The sequence below is a fragment of the Calidris pugnax genome, unplaced genomic scaffold (genome assembly GCF_001431845.1).
Source record: "Calidris pugnax isolate Ruff unplaced genomic scaffold, ASM143184v1 scaffold196, whole genome shotgun sequence".
Lineage (NCBI taxonomy): Eukaryota > Metazoa > Chordata > Aves > Charadriiformes > Scolopacidae > Calidris > Calidris pugnax.
The window spans coordinates 1,242,581-1,259,102 of NW_015091042.1; the positions used below are offsets into that span (position 1 = coordinate 1,242,581).

A 16,522-nucleotide genomic window follows, 5' to 3' on the forward strand; every position below is an offset into this window, starting at 1 on the left:
GGACAGGGACTTAATGGAGTCAGCTGAAGAACACTCTTTTCATTGTTTTTAATGGTTTTATTCATTTGTTGTCGTAGCTAGTCAATGTCTAGTTTTTGCCTTTAAGAAAAAGTAGAAAGGAAAAAAGAACACACACACAGAGTAACAACAAAAAGCAATGAGAAAACCCCACCCTGTGATAAATTACTGCCACAGTTGTCTGGTGTGAAGTGGCACTCTGTCTGAAAGAAGCATCTTGCAATCTTTTCCACTCTTCCTCTTTTCAGACACTTGTGTATGTCCTAGAATGTTGGGGGTTTTTTTGATGCAGTTGTGTTTTTAACAATTGGAGATGTCAGCATTGTACTCTCTGAAAGCAGTCCAAAAATACATTAGGTTTTTTTTTGTGGAAGTCTTTCGCATAGCACAGTGAGACTTAGAGCTTAGTTCAAGGCTCAGTTTAGCTTAAGTTGGTGCTGCTGATAAAATAGGTTATCCTGTCTGTGGTTACCCCTGTTTTATCCCTAAAGAGGTTATCTTGTCCTGTTTTATCCCAAGAAAGAGTTTCTGCCCAGCAAAGGGAAGGTTATGCAAGTTAAACTGGTTTTACCCAAGCAACTCTAGGTTTTTTTCTCTTTATTGTATTTTGAATTCACTTTGACTACTGAATGTATTGCTGTCAAGTGGTAGAGTACTGTTTATGTATGGTATTTTTAATGAATGCTGAATCTTTGAAATCTTGGATTTCAGGCCTTAATCCTTAAAGAACTCTCTGTTATCAGAGATCATGCTGGCAGTGCCTGTCTCAGAGAACTGGACAAGAGCAACAGTCCCCTTATCATGGCGCTCTGTGGTTCTAAAGGTAGGGATATAGCTAACCTTTGGAAGTAGATTTTTTGCTCCATGACTGTTCTCAAAATTACTTGTTCTGTCTTTATAGCTTGTTTTAGTCAGTTGTGCAAGTATGAAATTAATGTCTCATAGATTTGAAGTAATTCCTCTCAGTTAGAACAGGTTGGGCATAGTTAATTAAAATCAAGCTGATGCGCTAGTTTTTTATTTACAGTACAAGTAATGTACAAGTTGAAAAAACGTCCTGTTAGAACTTTAGGTGTTCTTAAGACTTCAATTAATTCATCAGCAAAAAGTTTTGAGTTGCATTTGTGACCTTAAGTATCTGTATCACATGCAAAAATCAACTGGAAATTATATATGAAGAATTGGAACTAACATTTCAGCCATCTCACTGCTTTGTTTCTGAAGGACCACCTGTGTAGTAAATATTTGTTTTATACTCAAATTCTTATCTGAGCTTTCCCTTGTTTCCTGTGAGAACATGAAGAAATCACTTAACTCTTTGCCTTATTTATCTGTCTCTTAATAAATCATGGAAAGCCTCAGGGTGACATTTTGTATTTCTAAAGTCGGTTAGGATCATGGGCTCTGTAAAACACAATCTGTAATACGAAATAGGATAATAGTAGTAGTCTGTAGTCAAATACTGGTGGCATGAATGTCTATCACACAAAGAAAAAAAAATTTAAAAGGTGGTGTTAGCTATATCATAAGCTAACTTAGTTGTCAGTGTGCCTAAATGCTGAAATTCGGAGGACAAGTAGCAGAAAGCCTTCTTTAACTGTTGCAACTCTAAATGCATTTTTGACAAATTACGAAGCTAAATGATAGATCTTCACAGAAGTGGAGACAGCTCATCAGAAGAATGCTGATATTTCTCATTTATGAGTAAGATTTATTTTTTTTTAACTTTGTTTTCAGGCTCCTTCATTAATATATCCCAGATGATTGCTTGTGTGGGTCAGCAGGCTATCAGTGGGTCCCGAGTTCCTGATGGATTTGAGAACAGATCTTTGCCTCACTTTGAGAAGCATTCTAAGGTAATTCTGTATGGTGACAATACACTGTCAAGAAACAAGTTGCCTTAAAGAATATTAAAAAGGATACATGATAGGATGTGTCATATGGCATGGTGAAGGAAAAATATCACAAATGGTGAATGTAAAAGTTTTGAATGTGATTTGGGAGTTAACAGTAGTGTTGTGAATAGCCTAGTTAGCTTGAGTTGTTACAGCAAAGACCTTTCAAATTTAGTAAAGTTAAAGTAAGTCTGATGGGATATTTTTGGTTCTCTTTAGAGTTGTAAAAATAATTTGTTAAAGGTTCTCTCTTGTGTTCTGTTTCACTGCACTAAGACTTTTCAGGACAACTGCTGCGTGTGCTGGTAGCCTTAGACAGGTGAAACATGCCAGATAAACCTTTCTGGAGTCTGGGTTTCCTTCATTTTCCACTAGGATAGACAGATACCACGGGCTACTCTTAACGTTCCGTGTTTGAGTTCTGTTCTATGTGAAGCAATAGGAGTTTCACGCACTTGTTAATACAAGTCAGTGAGATTCATTTTTTTTAAAACTGCTATCTGAAATTTAATGATCAGTAGAGAAGGTTCTAGGTGCCAACCATCAGTCTTGTTAGGTGGGACTCAAGCATCAGGTGGTAGCTACTCTACTGCTTTTGTCACTGAACGTCCAAATTCTAACTTCTGAGTTCTGTAACATAAAATCATTTTTTCTGAATAGAGAAAATACTTCATGGGTTAGATGAGAAGGAAGAAGTTGAATTTTCACTCTAGCTTTCTTACTGGTTTAGAAAGCACTGCCCCTTAAATAACAGCAAAAAGTGATCTTCTAAGATAAACCTCTGTGTAGCCTATACATTGCTCGATGTGCTCATGGAGGCAGTTTGGTTTTATTTGACTGAAATGGATGTCTGCGTAAAGTTCATTGGCAAGAACCCCTTTCAGAGCTGAGAGCAAACCGTTCAAAACAATTAGTTAAGTACATACATCCAGTCATATTTTTTATGGATTCCTTAGTTTTCAACACTGCAAATACCTTTGTTATACTCTTGCAAAGTGAATGTTTTTGTTGCCCTTTTAATTTTTACAACTTCAAGGGAGGCTGAAGAGTTAGAAGTTGGTGTAGTGTTTGCAAGGAATGGCTAGAAGCACGACAAGGCTTGTAGGAAAGGAAGTCTCTTGTTTTAGTTTGGGAGAACTAGGCAAGGGTTTTGAAGCCTTTATTCAAATCTAAAATAGAAACACTAAACTTCAAAGCTAAATGCAACTGAGATGAGTGCTCTGTGTTTGTGTGTGTATTGGCTAACTGTCTGAAAGAATGTACATGACATAGGATATGTTTTTCTGTAACATGCATCCAGAACATACATGTGCATTTTAACCTTTGTTTTTTTTGCCCCTACTCTTCTCTGTAGCTCCCAGCAGCAAAAGGCTTTGTTGCAAATAGTTTCTATTCTGGCTTGACTCCCACTGAATTTTTTTTTCATACAATGGCTGGTCGAGAAGGTCTGGTTGACACAGCTGTGAAGACAGCCGAAACTGGATATATGCAGGTAACTGGCAGTGGAGTTAAGGGTTTTATCAGCCTTGAAAAAGGAGGATATTTCTTATGTGCATGTTAAGGTGGGGGAGAAGTGTGTACGTTATGTGTGTTTTTTATTTTGTTTTGAATGTAAGAGAGTAATTTATACTGTGAAATACATGACTCTCCTCCAGTAGATGTGAGGTTTATAAACCAGACCTCAGGCAACAGTACAGTAACAGGCTTATATTAAGCTGTTTCCTCTTGAATATGGATGGTAAAAGCACTTGGTTTATGCAGTTACTGAGGACTGCTTTCTATGTAGTGTATGTTCCAAAAACCCACCTGAATTATGGAAATTTTGTCCATATATTATAACATAGATTTGAGTTGTGAGTGCTCTTTCAGATATGGTATTTCAACAGTGAGAAACAGAAAACAAAAATCCTTGGTTTGGGTTATTTAAAAAATAGATTTTCTGGATGACAGAAGTATGGCTAAAGCTCCCTTTCACTATCTGTCCTCTTTAGGTAACAAGCCCCTTGGTCATATAAACTTGGACTTCAAGTTCTGTAAGGTGTTAGTGTCTTTGGCTGTATCTCCTGTGAAAACACATCCCTCCAACAAAGCTTCTTGCTATTATGAGCAGTCTTAAGACTTCAGTGAAAATACTTAAGTAGTATTTTAACTTTATAGGCAGTAGAAAAGAAAATTTTGGCCTGGGGACATGTTCAGAGATACGCAAGTAGCTCTACAAAGACTGAAATCAGTTCTTGTTGGAATGTGTGATTAATCAGATGATTTGTTTCCCAAGCTAACAGAATAATGTTTGCATGTGTTCGAGTCTATACAAATATATGTAAATATAACAAGCAACCTGCAAAATATTTTTCCTTATCAACTTTCAGTCTACATGAATATGTTATAGCACTTGGAGTTTGGAATTTAAGAAAAAAATAAACTGAACACACATTTCATCTTATCGTTTTGCTCCTCAGTGAAAAAAATTACCAATTTATATTCTTTAGTGAGCTAATTTACTTTCACAGAACACCATTCAAGTAAAAATGTTTTTAACCACTAATGCTTCATAGCATGCCTTCTTGTTTTTTAGGGAGGCAGAGGAGGGAAGATGGTAATAAGGAGATTTCTCAATAAAATGTATTAATGTAAGAGAAGTAGGTAACACTGGTGGAAAAATAACACCTACTGGCTTTGATGGATGAGCTCTTTGGTTTTTGTCAGGGACAATAATCGTTGAGTGGTTTTGCTTCCATACGTGCAAAGTGTTGTATCCCTCGAGAAATAAACCTGATTGGAAGAATATGAATATTCTGTCAAAAAAAAACCCAACCAACACAAGAAATTCCTCAGACTATGATAGATTCTTGCAGCTTAGCATTAAGGTTCCTATATGATGGAATTTCTAAATTGTAGAGACCAGTGTTGTTGCTTTAAACTTTTTTATTGCTGGCTTTCATATTCTAGGGAACGTACACTAAAGCCCCAGGGATAATGTATGACTTAAAATAGGTTTTCATGCCTGCTAATCATTGTGTCAGATTTATTTCCTGAGTCTGGTTTCTATACTCTTTGTAATCCAAATCAGTAGCTATTTTTAAAAAGGTTCTGTTTACTTTCCTTGCATATTTTTTTTTTCCCCCCCTTCAGAGGCGGCTGGTAAAATCACTTGAAGATCTTTGCTCACAGTATGATCTGACAGTCCGAAGTTCTACTGGTGATATTATACAGTTTATTTATGGAGGAGATGGCTTGGATCCTGCAGCCATGGAAGGGAAGGATGAACCACTGGAATTCAAGCGAGTTCTAGACAATATCAGAGTAAGGAGTACTGAAATTTTTGTTGGAAGTGTGAAAAGACTATTAAGCATGTAGGCGGAAGTAATAAGTTATGGGGAGAATTGTTTCAGTTGAAGAATTTATTTTTAAGTTACCTCTTGATATTTCAGTATGTTATGCTAGGAGTTATGTTAGAGCAGAGCAACTAGGACCAAAGTCTGTATAAGTTTGGAAAATGAGAATCTTCTTCTGAACTTAGACATAGCTCTATAGCCTAATACCTGACTCATAGATAAATCACTACTGGCTTGGTTGGGTACTGGATTGAATTTATTACACAAAATAATCCCTTATTAAATCAAGACATGTGCGTTCTTTGTGTTGAACTGCTTCTTAGGTTGGAGCCTGATGTTGTTGAATAACTCTGGACATACTCGGATGTTTGAAGAATGGTAATGCTAGGTCTTGGTTTTGTGGTTGGTTTGTTAATTGTTATCTTGTCCTGTTTTATCCCAAGAAAGAGTTTCTGCCCAGCAAAGGGAAGGTTATGCAAGTTAAACTGGTTTTACCCAAGCAACTCTAGGTTTTTTTCTCTTTATTGTATTTTGAATTCACTTTGACTACTGAATGTATTGCTGTCAAGTGGTAGAGTACTGTTTATGTATGGTATTTTTAATGAATGCTGAATCTTTGAAATCTTGGATTTCAGGCCTTAATCCTTAAAGAACTCTCTGTTATCAGAGATCATGCTGGCAGTGCCTGTCTCAGAGAACTGGACAAGAGCAACAGTCCCCTTATCATGGCGCTCTGTGGTTCTAAAGGTAGGGATATAGCTAACCTTTGGAAGTAGATTTTTTGCTCCATGACTGTTCTCAAAATTACTTGTTCTGTCTTTATAGCTTGTTTTAGTCAGTTGTGCAAGTATGAAATTAATGTCTCATAGATTTGAAGTAATTCCTCTCAGTTAGAACAGGTTGGGCATAGTTAATTAAAATCAAGCTGATGCGCTAGTTTTTTATTTACAGTACAAGTAATGTACAAGTTGAAAAAACGTCCTGTTAGAACTTTAGGTGTTCTTAAGACTTCAATTAATTCATCAGCAAAAAGTTTTGAGTTGCATTTGTGACCTTAAGTATCTGTATCACATGCAAAAATCAACTGGAAATTATATATGAAGAATTGGAACTAACATTTCAGCCATCTCACTGCTTTGTTTCTGAAGGACCACCTGTGTAGTAAATATTTGTTTTATACTCAAATTCTTATCTGAGCTTTCCCTTGTTTCCTGTGAGAACATGAAGAAATCACTTAACTCTTTGCCTTATTTATCTGTCTCTTAATAAATCATGGAAAGCCTCAGGGTGACATTTTGTATTTCTAAAGTAGGTTAGGATCATGGGCTCTGTAAAACACAATCTGTAATACAAAATAGGATAATAGTAGTAGTCTGTAGTCAAATACTGGTGGCATGAATGTCTATCACACAAAGAAAAAAAAAATTTAAAAGGTGGTGTTAGCTATATCATAAGCTAACTTAGTTGTCAGTGTGCCTAAATGCTGAAATTCGGAGGACAAGTAGCAGAAAGCCTTCTTTAACTGTTGCAACTCTAAATGCATTTTTGACAAATTACGAAGCTAAATGATAGATCTTCACAGAAGTGGAGACAGCTCATCAGAAGAATGCTGATATTTCTCATTTATGAGTAAGATTTATTTTTTTTTAACTTTGTTTTCAGGCTCCTTCATTAATATATCCCAGATGATTGCTTGTGTGGGTCAGCAGGCTATCAGTGGGTCCCGAGTTCCTGATGGATTTGAGAACAGATCTTTGCCTCACTTTGAGAAGCATTCTAAGGTAATTCTGTATGGTGACAATACACTGTCAAGAAACAAGTTGCCTTAAAGAATATTAAAAAGGATACATGATAGGATGTGTCATATGGCATGGTGAAGGAAAAATATCACAAATGGTGAATGTAAAAGTTTTGAATGTGATTTGGGAGTTAACAGTAGTGTTGTGAATAGCCTAGTTAGCTTGAGTTCTTACAACGAAGACTTTTCAAATTTAGTAAAGTTAATTTAAGTCTGATGGGATATTTTTGGTTCTCTTTAGAGTTGTAAAAATAATTTGTTAAAGGTTCTCTCTTGTGTTCTGTTTCACTGCACTAAGACTTTTCAGGACAACTGCTGCGTGTGCTGGTAGCCTTAGACAGGTGAAACATGCCAGATAAACCTTTCTGGAGTCTGGGTTTCCTTCATTTTCCACTAGGATAGACAGATACCACGGGCTACTCTTAACGTTCCGTGTTTGAGTTCTGTTCTATGTGAAGCAATAGGAGTTTCACGCACTTGTTAATACAAGTCAGTGAGATTCATTTTTTTTAAAACTGCTATCTGAAATTTAATGATCAGTAGAGAAGGTTCTGGGTGCCAGCTATCAGTCTTGTTAGGTGGGACTCAAGTATCAGGTGGTAGCTACCCTACTGCTTTTTTCATCGAACGTCCAAATTCTAATTTCTGAGTTCTGTAACATAAAATCATTTTTTCTGAATAGAGAAAATACTTCATGGGTTAGATGAGAAGGAAGAAGTTGAATTTTCACTCTAGCTTTCTTACTGATTTAGAAAGCACTGCCCCTTAAATAACAGCAAAAAGTGATCTTCTAAGATAAACCTCTGTGTAGCCTATACATTGCTCGATGTGCTCATGGAGGCAGTTTGGTTTTATTTGACTGAAATGGATGTCTGCGTAAAGTTCATTGGCAAGAACCCCTTTCAGAGCTGAGAGCAAACCATTCAAAACAGTTAAGTACATACATCCAGTCATATTTCTTTATGGATTCCTTAGTCTCCAGCACTGCAAATACCTTTGCTATACTATTGCAAAGTGAACGTTTTTGTTGCCCTTTTAATTTTTACAACTTGTTCAAAACAATTAGTTAAGTACATACATCCAGTCATATTTTTTATGGATTCCTTAGTTTTCAACACTGCAAATACCTTTGTTATACTCTTGCAAAGTGAATGTTTTTGTTGCCCTTTTAATTTTTACAACTTCAAGGGAGGCTGAAGAGTTAGAAGTTGGTGTAGTGTTTGCAAGGAATGGCTAGAAGCACGACAAGGCTTGTAGGAAAGGAAGTCTCTTGTTTTAGTTTGGGAGAACTAGGCAAGGGTTTTGAAGCCTTTATTCAAATCTAAAATAGAAACACTAAACTTCAAAGCTAAATGCAACTGAGATGAGTGCTCTGTGTTTGTGTGTGTATTGGCTAACTGTCTGAAAGAATGTACATGACATAGGATATGTTTTTCTGTAACATGCATCCAGAACATACATGTGCATTTTAACCTTTGGTTTTTTTGCCCCTACTCTTCTCTGTAGCTCCCAGCAGCAAAAGGCTTTGTTGCAAATAGTTTCTATTCTGGCTTGACTCCCACTGAATTTTTTTTTCATACAATGGCTGGTCGAGAAGGTCTGGTTGACACAGCTGTGAAGACAGCCGAAACTGGATATATGCAGGTAACTGGCAGTGGAGTTAAGGGTTTTATCAGCCTTGAAAAAGGAGGATATTTCTTATGTGCATGTTAAGGTGGGGGAGAAGTGTGTACGTTATGTGTGTTTTTTATTTTGTTTTGAATGTAAGAGAGTAATTTATACTGTGAAATACATGACTCTCCTCCAGTAGATGTGAGGTTTATAAACCAGACCTCAGGCAACAGTACAGTAACAGGCTTATATTAAGCTGTTTCCTCTTGAATATGGATGGTAAAAGCACTTGGTTTATGCAGTTACTGAGGACTGCTTTCTATGTAGTGTATGTTCCAAAAACCCACCTGAATTATGGAAATTTTGTCCATATATTATAACATAGATTTGAGTTGTGAGTGCTCTTTCAGATATGGTATTTCAACAGTGAGAAACAGAAAACAAAAATCCTTGGTTTGGGTTATTTAAAAAATAGATTTTCTGGATGACAGAAGTATGGCTAAAGCTCCCTTTCACTATCTGTCCTCTTTAGGTAACAAGCCCCTTGGTCATATAAACTTGGACTTCAAGTTCTGTAAGGTGTTAGTGTCTTTGGCTGTATCTCCTGTGAAAACACATCCCTCCAACAAAGCTTCTTGCTATTATGAGCAGTCTTAAGACTTCAGTGAAAATACTTAAGTAGTATTTTAACTTTATAGGCAGTAGAAAAGAAAATTTTGGCCTGGGGACATGTTCAGAGATACGCAAGTAACTCTACAAAGACTGAAATCAGTTCTTGTTGGAATGTGTGATTAATCAGATGATTTGTTTCCCAAGCTAACAGAATAATGTTTGCATGTGTTCGAGTCTATACAAATATATGTAAATATAACAAGCAACCTGCAAAATATTTTTCCTTATCAACTTTCAGTCTACATGAATATGTTATAGCACTTGGAGTTTGGAATTTAAGAAAAAAATAAACTGAACACACATTTCATCTTATCGTTTTGCTCCTCAGTGAAAAAAATTACCAATTTATATTCTTTAGTGAGCTAATTTACTTTCACAGAACACCATTCAAGTAAAAATGTTTTTAACCACTAATGCTTCATAGCATGCCTTCTTGTTTTTTAGGGAGGCAGAGGAGGGAAGATGGTAATAAGGAGATTTCTCAATAAAATGTATTAATGTAAGAGAAGTAGGTAACACTGGTGGAAAAATAACACCTACTGGCTTTGATGGATGAGCTCTTTGGTTTTTGTCAGGGACAATAATCGTTGAGTGGTTTTGCTTCCATACGTGCAAAGTGTTGTATCCCTCGAGAAATAAACCTGATTGGAAGAATATGAATATTCTGTCAAAAAAAAACCCAACCAACATAAGAAATTCCTCAGACTATGATAGATTCTTGCAGCTTAGCATTAAGGTTCCTATATGATGGAATTTCTAAATGTAGAGACCACTGTTGTTGCTTTAAACTTTTTTATTGCTGGCTTTCATATTCTAGGGAACGTACACTAAAGCCCCAGGGATAATGTATGACTTAAAATAGGTTTTCATGCCTGCTAATCATTGTGTCAGATTTATTTCCTGAGTCTGGTTTCTATACTCTTTGTAATCCAAATCAGTAGCTATTTTTAAAAAGGTTCTGTTTACTTTCCTTGCATATTTTTTTTTTCCCCCCCTTCAGAGGCGGCTGGTAAAATCACTTGAAGATCTTTGCTCACAGTATGATCTGACAGTCCGAAGTTCTACTGGTGATATTATACAGTTTATTTATGGAGGAGATGGCTTGGATCCTGCAGCCATGGAAGGGAAGGATGAACCACTGGAATTCAAGCGAGTTCTAGACAATATCAGAGTAAGGAGTACTGAAATTTTTGTTGGAAGTGTGAAAAGACTATTAAGCATGTAGGCGGAAGTAATAAGTTATGGGGAGAATTGTTTCAGTTGAAGAATTTATTTTTAAGTTACCTCTTGATATTTCAGTATGTTATGCTAGGAGTTATAAATACTTTTTATGTTAGAATAGAGCAACTAGGACCAAAGTCTATATAAGTTTGGAAAATGAGAATTTTCTTCTGAACTTAGACATAGCTCTATAGGCTAATACCCGACTCATAGATAAATTACTACTGGCTTGGTTGGGTACTGGATTGAATTTATTACACAAAATAATCCCTTATTAAATCAAGACATGTGGATATTTCAGTATGTTATGCTAGGAGTTATAAATACTTTTTATGTTAGAATAGAGCAACTAGGACCAAAGTCTATATAAGTTTGGAAAATGAGAATTTTCTTCTGAACTTAGACATAGCTCTATAGGCTAATACCCGACTCATAGATAAATTACTACTGGCTTGGTTGGGTACTGGATTGAATCATATTTCAGTATGTTATGCTAGGAGTTATGTTAGAGCAGAGCAACTAGGACCAAAGTCTGTATAAGTTTGGAAAATGAGAATCTTCTTCTGAACTTAGACATAGCTCTATAGCCTAATACCTGACTCATAGATAAATCACTACTGGCTTGGTTGGGTACTGGATTGAATTTATTACACAAAATAATCCCTTATTAAATCAAGACATGTGCGTTCTTTGTGTTGAACTGCTTCTTAGGTTGGAGCCTGATGTTGTTGAATAACTCTGGACATACTCGGATGTTTGAAGAATGGTAATGCTAGGTCTTGGTTTTGTGGTTGGTTTGTTAATTGGTTGTTCTTCCCTCACCCACCCCCGCCACAAAGATTGAAGGCTTTTGCTGAAATGACTGTTCAGATTTCTGTAATGTGAGTGTAATATACCGACAGAATTAGAAATGTGTGTGTGTACCTTCAGATTTACATAAGTACATAGAAATGTATGTGGACCTTCTCTTCACAAAAGTTTAGTATTGTCTAGTGAAGAAAAAAGACCAAAACCCTAAAGAAAGCTTTTAATCAATCATCTGTATCTATATTCTGCATCTTTACAGTGAAGTTTTTGTGCATGTATTTTATGTGAAAAAGTTATTTTTATTCTTTTCCTCTTAAGGCTGTATATCCCTGCCGAAGTGAGCCAGCCCTTAGTAAAAATGAATTGGTCTTAACCTCTGAGTCCATCATGAAGAAGAATGAATTTCTTTGCTGCCGAGACAGTTTTCTGCAGGTAATTATCTCACTTCCTTATCACATTGTGATTATCTTTTCCTTATAAATCAAGGAAATGAAATAAATGCTCTTATGCTCTGTAGGAGCAATGACTGAATTTTATGCATTAGTAGTAGGAGTAGTAGTTTGTTCAGTAATAAATTTCTGTACATTTAGGGGCAGGGAGGTAGGACTAGTAATTTTAATTCTTATTATAATAGTTCATGTTCACCACAGGAACATTAGAAATGTGAGGAAAATCTAGTGATTTTCAAGTAGAAGGTGCCACTGATCTGAAATATCTTGCTGATATTTCTCGCCATAGCAAGATGGCATAGTAGTTATGTGCTTCCCCAGGGATGTCATGAATGAAATAATATTTATTGACTGTATGTAAGAAACCACTAGGACTGAGTGTCATACTCCATTATGCCTATGTTAGGTATTATCAACTTTCTGAATACCTGTTTTTACTCATTTGCTTGTTTTCCTGTAATAGAAACACCAGCTATCCCCTTGCTTTCCTATGATACTAACCCAGCAAAAAACTTCTGTCACATGAAGTGCTTTGCTGGACAGGGTGGATCTTCTCAGGAGGACTTACATGTCTTACAAGGATGAGTGAATGTTCACATGACTGCTTGCACTTTGAGTTGTAAAAGTCAATTCGTTTGAAAGCATTAAGCAATTTTAGTATTTATGAGAGCAGCCACACTTAAGACTACTTTGGGAGAGAGTGATAAAAACTGTAGAATTAAGCTGCCTGTGGACACATAATGCTGTTACCTTGATGAACCTTCTGATTCCTGGCAGTGATGAGAACATGAATTTAAAGACCTGCTTTTGAAGGGTTTCTTTTTAATTAGATCAGAATGCTTCAGAGCGAAGGTGACAAAGCTAGTAAGCAGTTGTTTATAAACCTCATTTCCAATTCTGTTGCTAGAACAGAGTCGAAAAAATCATTATATCCATGTTTGAAATAGGCTGTAAATCTTAACTGCATCTCTGAAGGAAAGAACTGTGCAATATACACATATCAAAGTTTGAAGATAAAGCTGTTCTTTGGGGTCTACATCTCTCGAATCATATCAGGAAAATCTAAGTAATTGCTGTTACTTTCAGAAGCACAGATATGGCTACATCAATGGTAATTAGTTTAACTTAAGATTTTTAAGTTTTAGATACTGTTACATTTTCTTCTTTCCTTTTCTTTTTTTTTTGTTCTGTTCATCCTTGAAGACATTAACTGAGACAGGTTATGAAAAATATAATGAGGTAATTGTAGCATGTGTGTGCACTGTGTGAGCATTAATGTTAGTGCTTTTAGCTAAAGCTGTGTGTATAGTGCTAAAGTAACTGATTAGCATATATACATTGCTGCTTGTTAAATTATAATGTAGGTGTTCATCACAGTAATTTACCCAATTCCTTTTTAATAGTGAAAACCATGACACATGAATTAATACCCACAGCTGAACTTGAGGATTTGAGGAAGTTTTCTTTTAGTACATGAGTTTCTTTTCTAAAACTCATTCTTTCAACCTTTAGGGATATTAGTGTTTTTTCTGATGCTTTCCCATCTCTTTCTCCACTTTCCCTTCCAGAGGAGAGACATTTCTTATTGCTGTTATTTTACCAGGAGGTTCCTATGATGGGCTTATCCCCCCTACTTAGACACACTGTTTTCTGCACAAGCCTTTTTCAAACAGACCAGCATTTATTCTGCCTGCTCTCTGCCCTCACTGGAGGGAGTTCAACTGATGGAAAAGCAGATTGTTGGCTGGCACACTTTCAGTTGTATTAGTATTTTTAACGTAGCTGAGTTTATTAAGATACAAATGAAGGGAAATTTTTCTTTTCTTCTTATTGAAATTGGGAAAATCTTTATATTTTTAACATAGTTGAGTTGATTAAGACACAAGTGAAGGGAAATTTTTTTTTTTTCTTCTTATTGAAATTGGGAAAATCTTTAGAAACCCTCACAATTAAAAAAAACAGTCCTTTTTCTGTGTTTTATTGGAGACAATAGAATATGAGCACCGGGGAGTGTGGTGCAAACATGGAAAAGGCTCAGCACAGAGCCGGTCGGCGCTGGCAGATGTAGAGCTGACCCAACAGGTCTGCCTGGACTTGAATGGATCATTACTGACTCATGTGGGATTGTCTGTACCGCTGTGTTTCAGCGGGCTGCTTAACTCTGAGCGTTCTTACGTGGCCGTGCTTCATGTATAGAAATGATCCCACCAGCTTAAGTGCTGGGAAACACGATGCAAACGCCTGAGTGTCTGGGCTTTGAACCCTGACTGCATCAGCTCTGTAGGAGCTGGCAAAGCCACGCTGATCCAGAGCTTACGGAGTCAGTTTGGTGTCTTATTGTTAATTAGGCCCTGACTAAAAGACTTAATAGGTTTGGACTGTGTGAAGGAACCCGTGGTTTCTTGAGCTCCCTCTGGAAGTTCCATAGCTGTGCTCACAGAGGACAGTGTTGCACTGAAGATGGTAACTCCATAGAGACAGATAGGCTCGGCAGAGAGAGCACTATAATTTCTTTCTGTTTGTAGCATAAATTAATCCATAGTTTGGATAAATTACCAACAGATAATTGAAAGTTGAGAGGAATAGGTTATTTCCTTTTCTAGTTCTTGTGCATGAATAAAACCTTTGACAAAGAAAAATAAATCTCTTCAGAGATTTATCTTTTCTGTCTCACTTTTCCTTTTGGACTCTAGTGCATGAAAATAACATATCATTTGAGTACTTTGTTTTTGCAATTCAGAATGATACATAACAATTTGTATATGTATTTTGTTACATTGTGACTGTCAAAGAGGAAAAGTTGACAATAAATAGTTTGCCGTAGTGCTATTTGCAGTCCTGTGCTGTTTGGGTCTTGGGTCTACCCTATTGTGGCCTTTCTCCACGTGGCTAAATCTTCAGCCAGTGTGACAACTTCTTTTGAGGAGTTGGTGGTGATACGGTTATTATTACTGTCCCGGGGATTCATTTGAGTAGGTGAAAATTTAAAAGAACTTAGTCTTCAACAGACTGGAGGGAGAAGTTAGTGTTACACATTCTGCCTTCTTCCCCTTCCATTCCTCCCTTCCTGCCCCACCACAAAAGAAGCATCTTACAAAATATAATTATTATTGAAGTTTCTCCTTAATGGTTTTTCTTTCTCTACATTATGTTCTGAGTGATCTCCTGCAAGTACTGCAATGTTGGTTTTTTTATTATTCACTTGTAGTAAAACATTAATTTTTCTAATACCCCATTATTACTTAACACTTATTTTAGGAAATAAATCATGATTTTAATGCAAAGGTTTCATGGTCAAAAACATTTAAAATGGGCAAATACTTCATTTATGAATTAATATGACTTACTGCAGAGCAAAAGGGGCAGAAATGTATGAATGCATCCTGTTGTCATCCAAGTGATGAAACAGCAACTTGAAGCATCCGTTCTAGCAGCACGCTCCTGTTGTCAGTTCTTTTGTTTGAGTGTTGTTCTAGTATTCACAGAAAATAATGTACTGTTTGAAGATAGCTTGAATACCAGTAAAAATGTTATTTTGAGAATCCGAGGATTCTGTTAGCATGTAGTAGAAGAGTTTTGATAACAATTTATGAAACCCATTCTAAAAAAAAAAAAAGCAGTCATTCAATACACTCAATATATTTACTCAATTTTGCAAGTAGTTTCTGGTGCTGATTGCTGCAGTGGTTGGAAGGAGTTTGGTACTGAGTGAAAAAGAGGTGATGTTATACAATTGTCATCCTGGTTATCAGACTGGACTAATGGGGTAGAAAGGGTTTAAAAACTGAAAATCAGACTATTCACTCCTCTTACGTCATTGTTGAAGTAGATGGGGTTTGGTTGTTTATATTTAGGTTTTGATAACTCTGTGTTCTGGTAATGACTTGCATTGAGTGCACTTCTATGAAGAGTTTATCATGGACCTCTTAATTCATGACTTCTGGTGTACATACCTGTATCCAAAGCATTATGTCTGAATAATGTTTCATGGAAACGTTGGGTATTCTTCTAACAATACTGTTTCAGTTTATGTTCCAGTAAAGACTGCTGGAACTACTTTTGGGTAAACCTGCTGAGAGTGAAAGGCTTAGGTATTCCTGCATGTTAAATGCTGTTACCTGCCAGACAGATACATGGCATAGAGAAGTTATTTGAACTATGTTAGGTAGAGACTGACGTGTATGTATCAATTTCAAGAGGTTTTTTTCCCCCTCAAAATTCATCTTGAAACTCTGAAATCTGTCCAGCAGGTGTCTTGTATATACTGCTTCTCTTGCCACAGTCTTTCTACTTGGATTTATTTTGAATACTGAGAAATGAGAGATAATATGTTTTTGTCAGCATACACAGAAAATATCAAGTTTGAAATTTTCATTATTATTTTGATGGTAGAATCGGTTTTAGTATGTGGTGGGTAGGAAGGAAAGATCAACCAAGGTTAAATCTTAAATTTTCAGTGTGCGCTCAGGAAGGATGCTTTTATTCAGCGTGGACCATATTCCTCATCTACTGCTACTAATTTGTGGTTACACAAGAGTGAATCTGGTTTGCTAAATTCCAGTGTACGTGTGTGTCTAAGTTTAGATGTTCTTCTCTTTGTATCGTGCCTTGTTAATTTATTGTAAACATTCCGTTTGGAGCTGTAAGCAAATAACTTAATACTGAAGACTTCAATATGAAGACAATGTCTTGCTCACTGTTGTTTTAATGTAATTT

At 36.3% G+C, this 16,522-nt stretch overlaps 1 protein-coding gene across 1 annotated transcript in view; it reads left to right on the top strand.

The window, feature by feature from the left end:
* The window catches only part of POLR3A (polymerase (RNA) III (DNA directed) polypeptide A, 155kDa), a 42,310-nt gene that overhangs the window by 15,247 nt on the left and 10,541 nt on the right, over positions 1-16,522 (top strand). Inside the window, exons 17-21 of the mRNA XM_014956365.1 lie at positions 730-841; positions 1,756-1,874; positions 3,268-3,405; positions 5,046-5,216; positions 11,676-11,789. Of these exons, the coding sequence (XP_014811851.1) occupies positions 730-841; positions 1,756-1,874; positions 3,268-3,405; positions 5,046-5,216; positions 11,676-11,789 (654 nt within the window). The remainder of the gene's footprint in view (positions 1-729; positions 842-1,755; positions 1,875-3,267; positions 3,406-5,045; positions 5,217-11,675; positions 11,790-16,522) is intronic.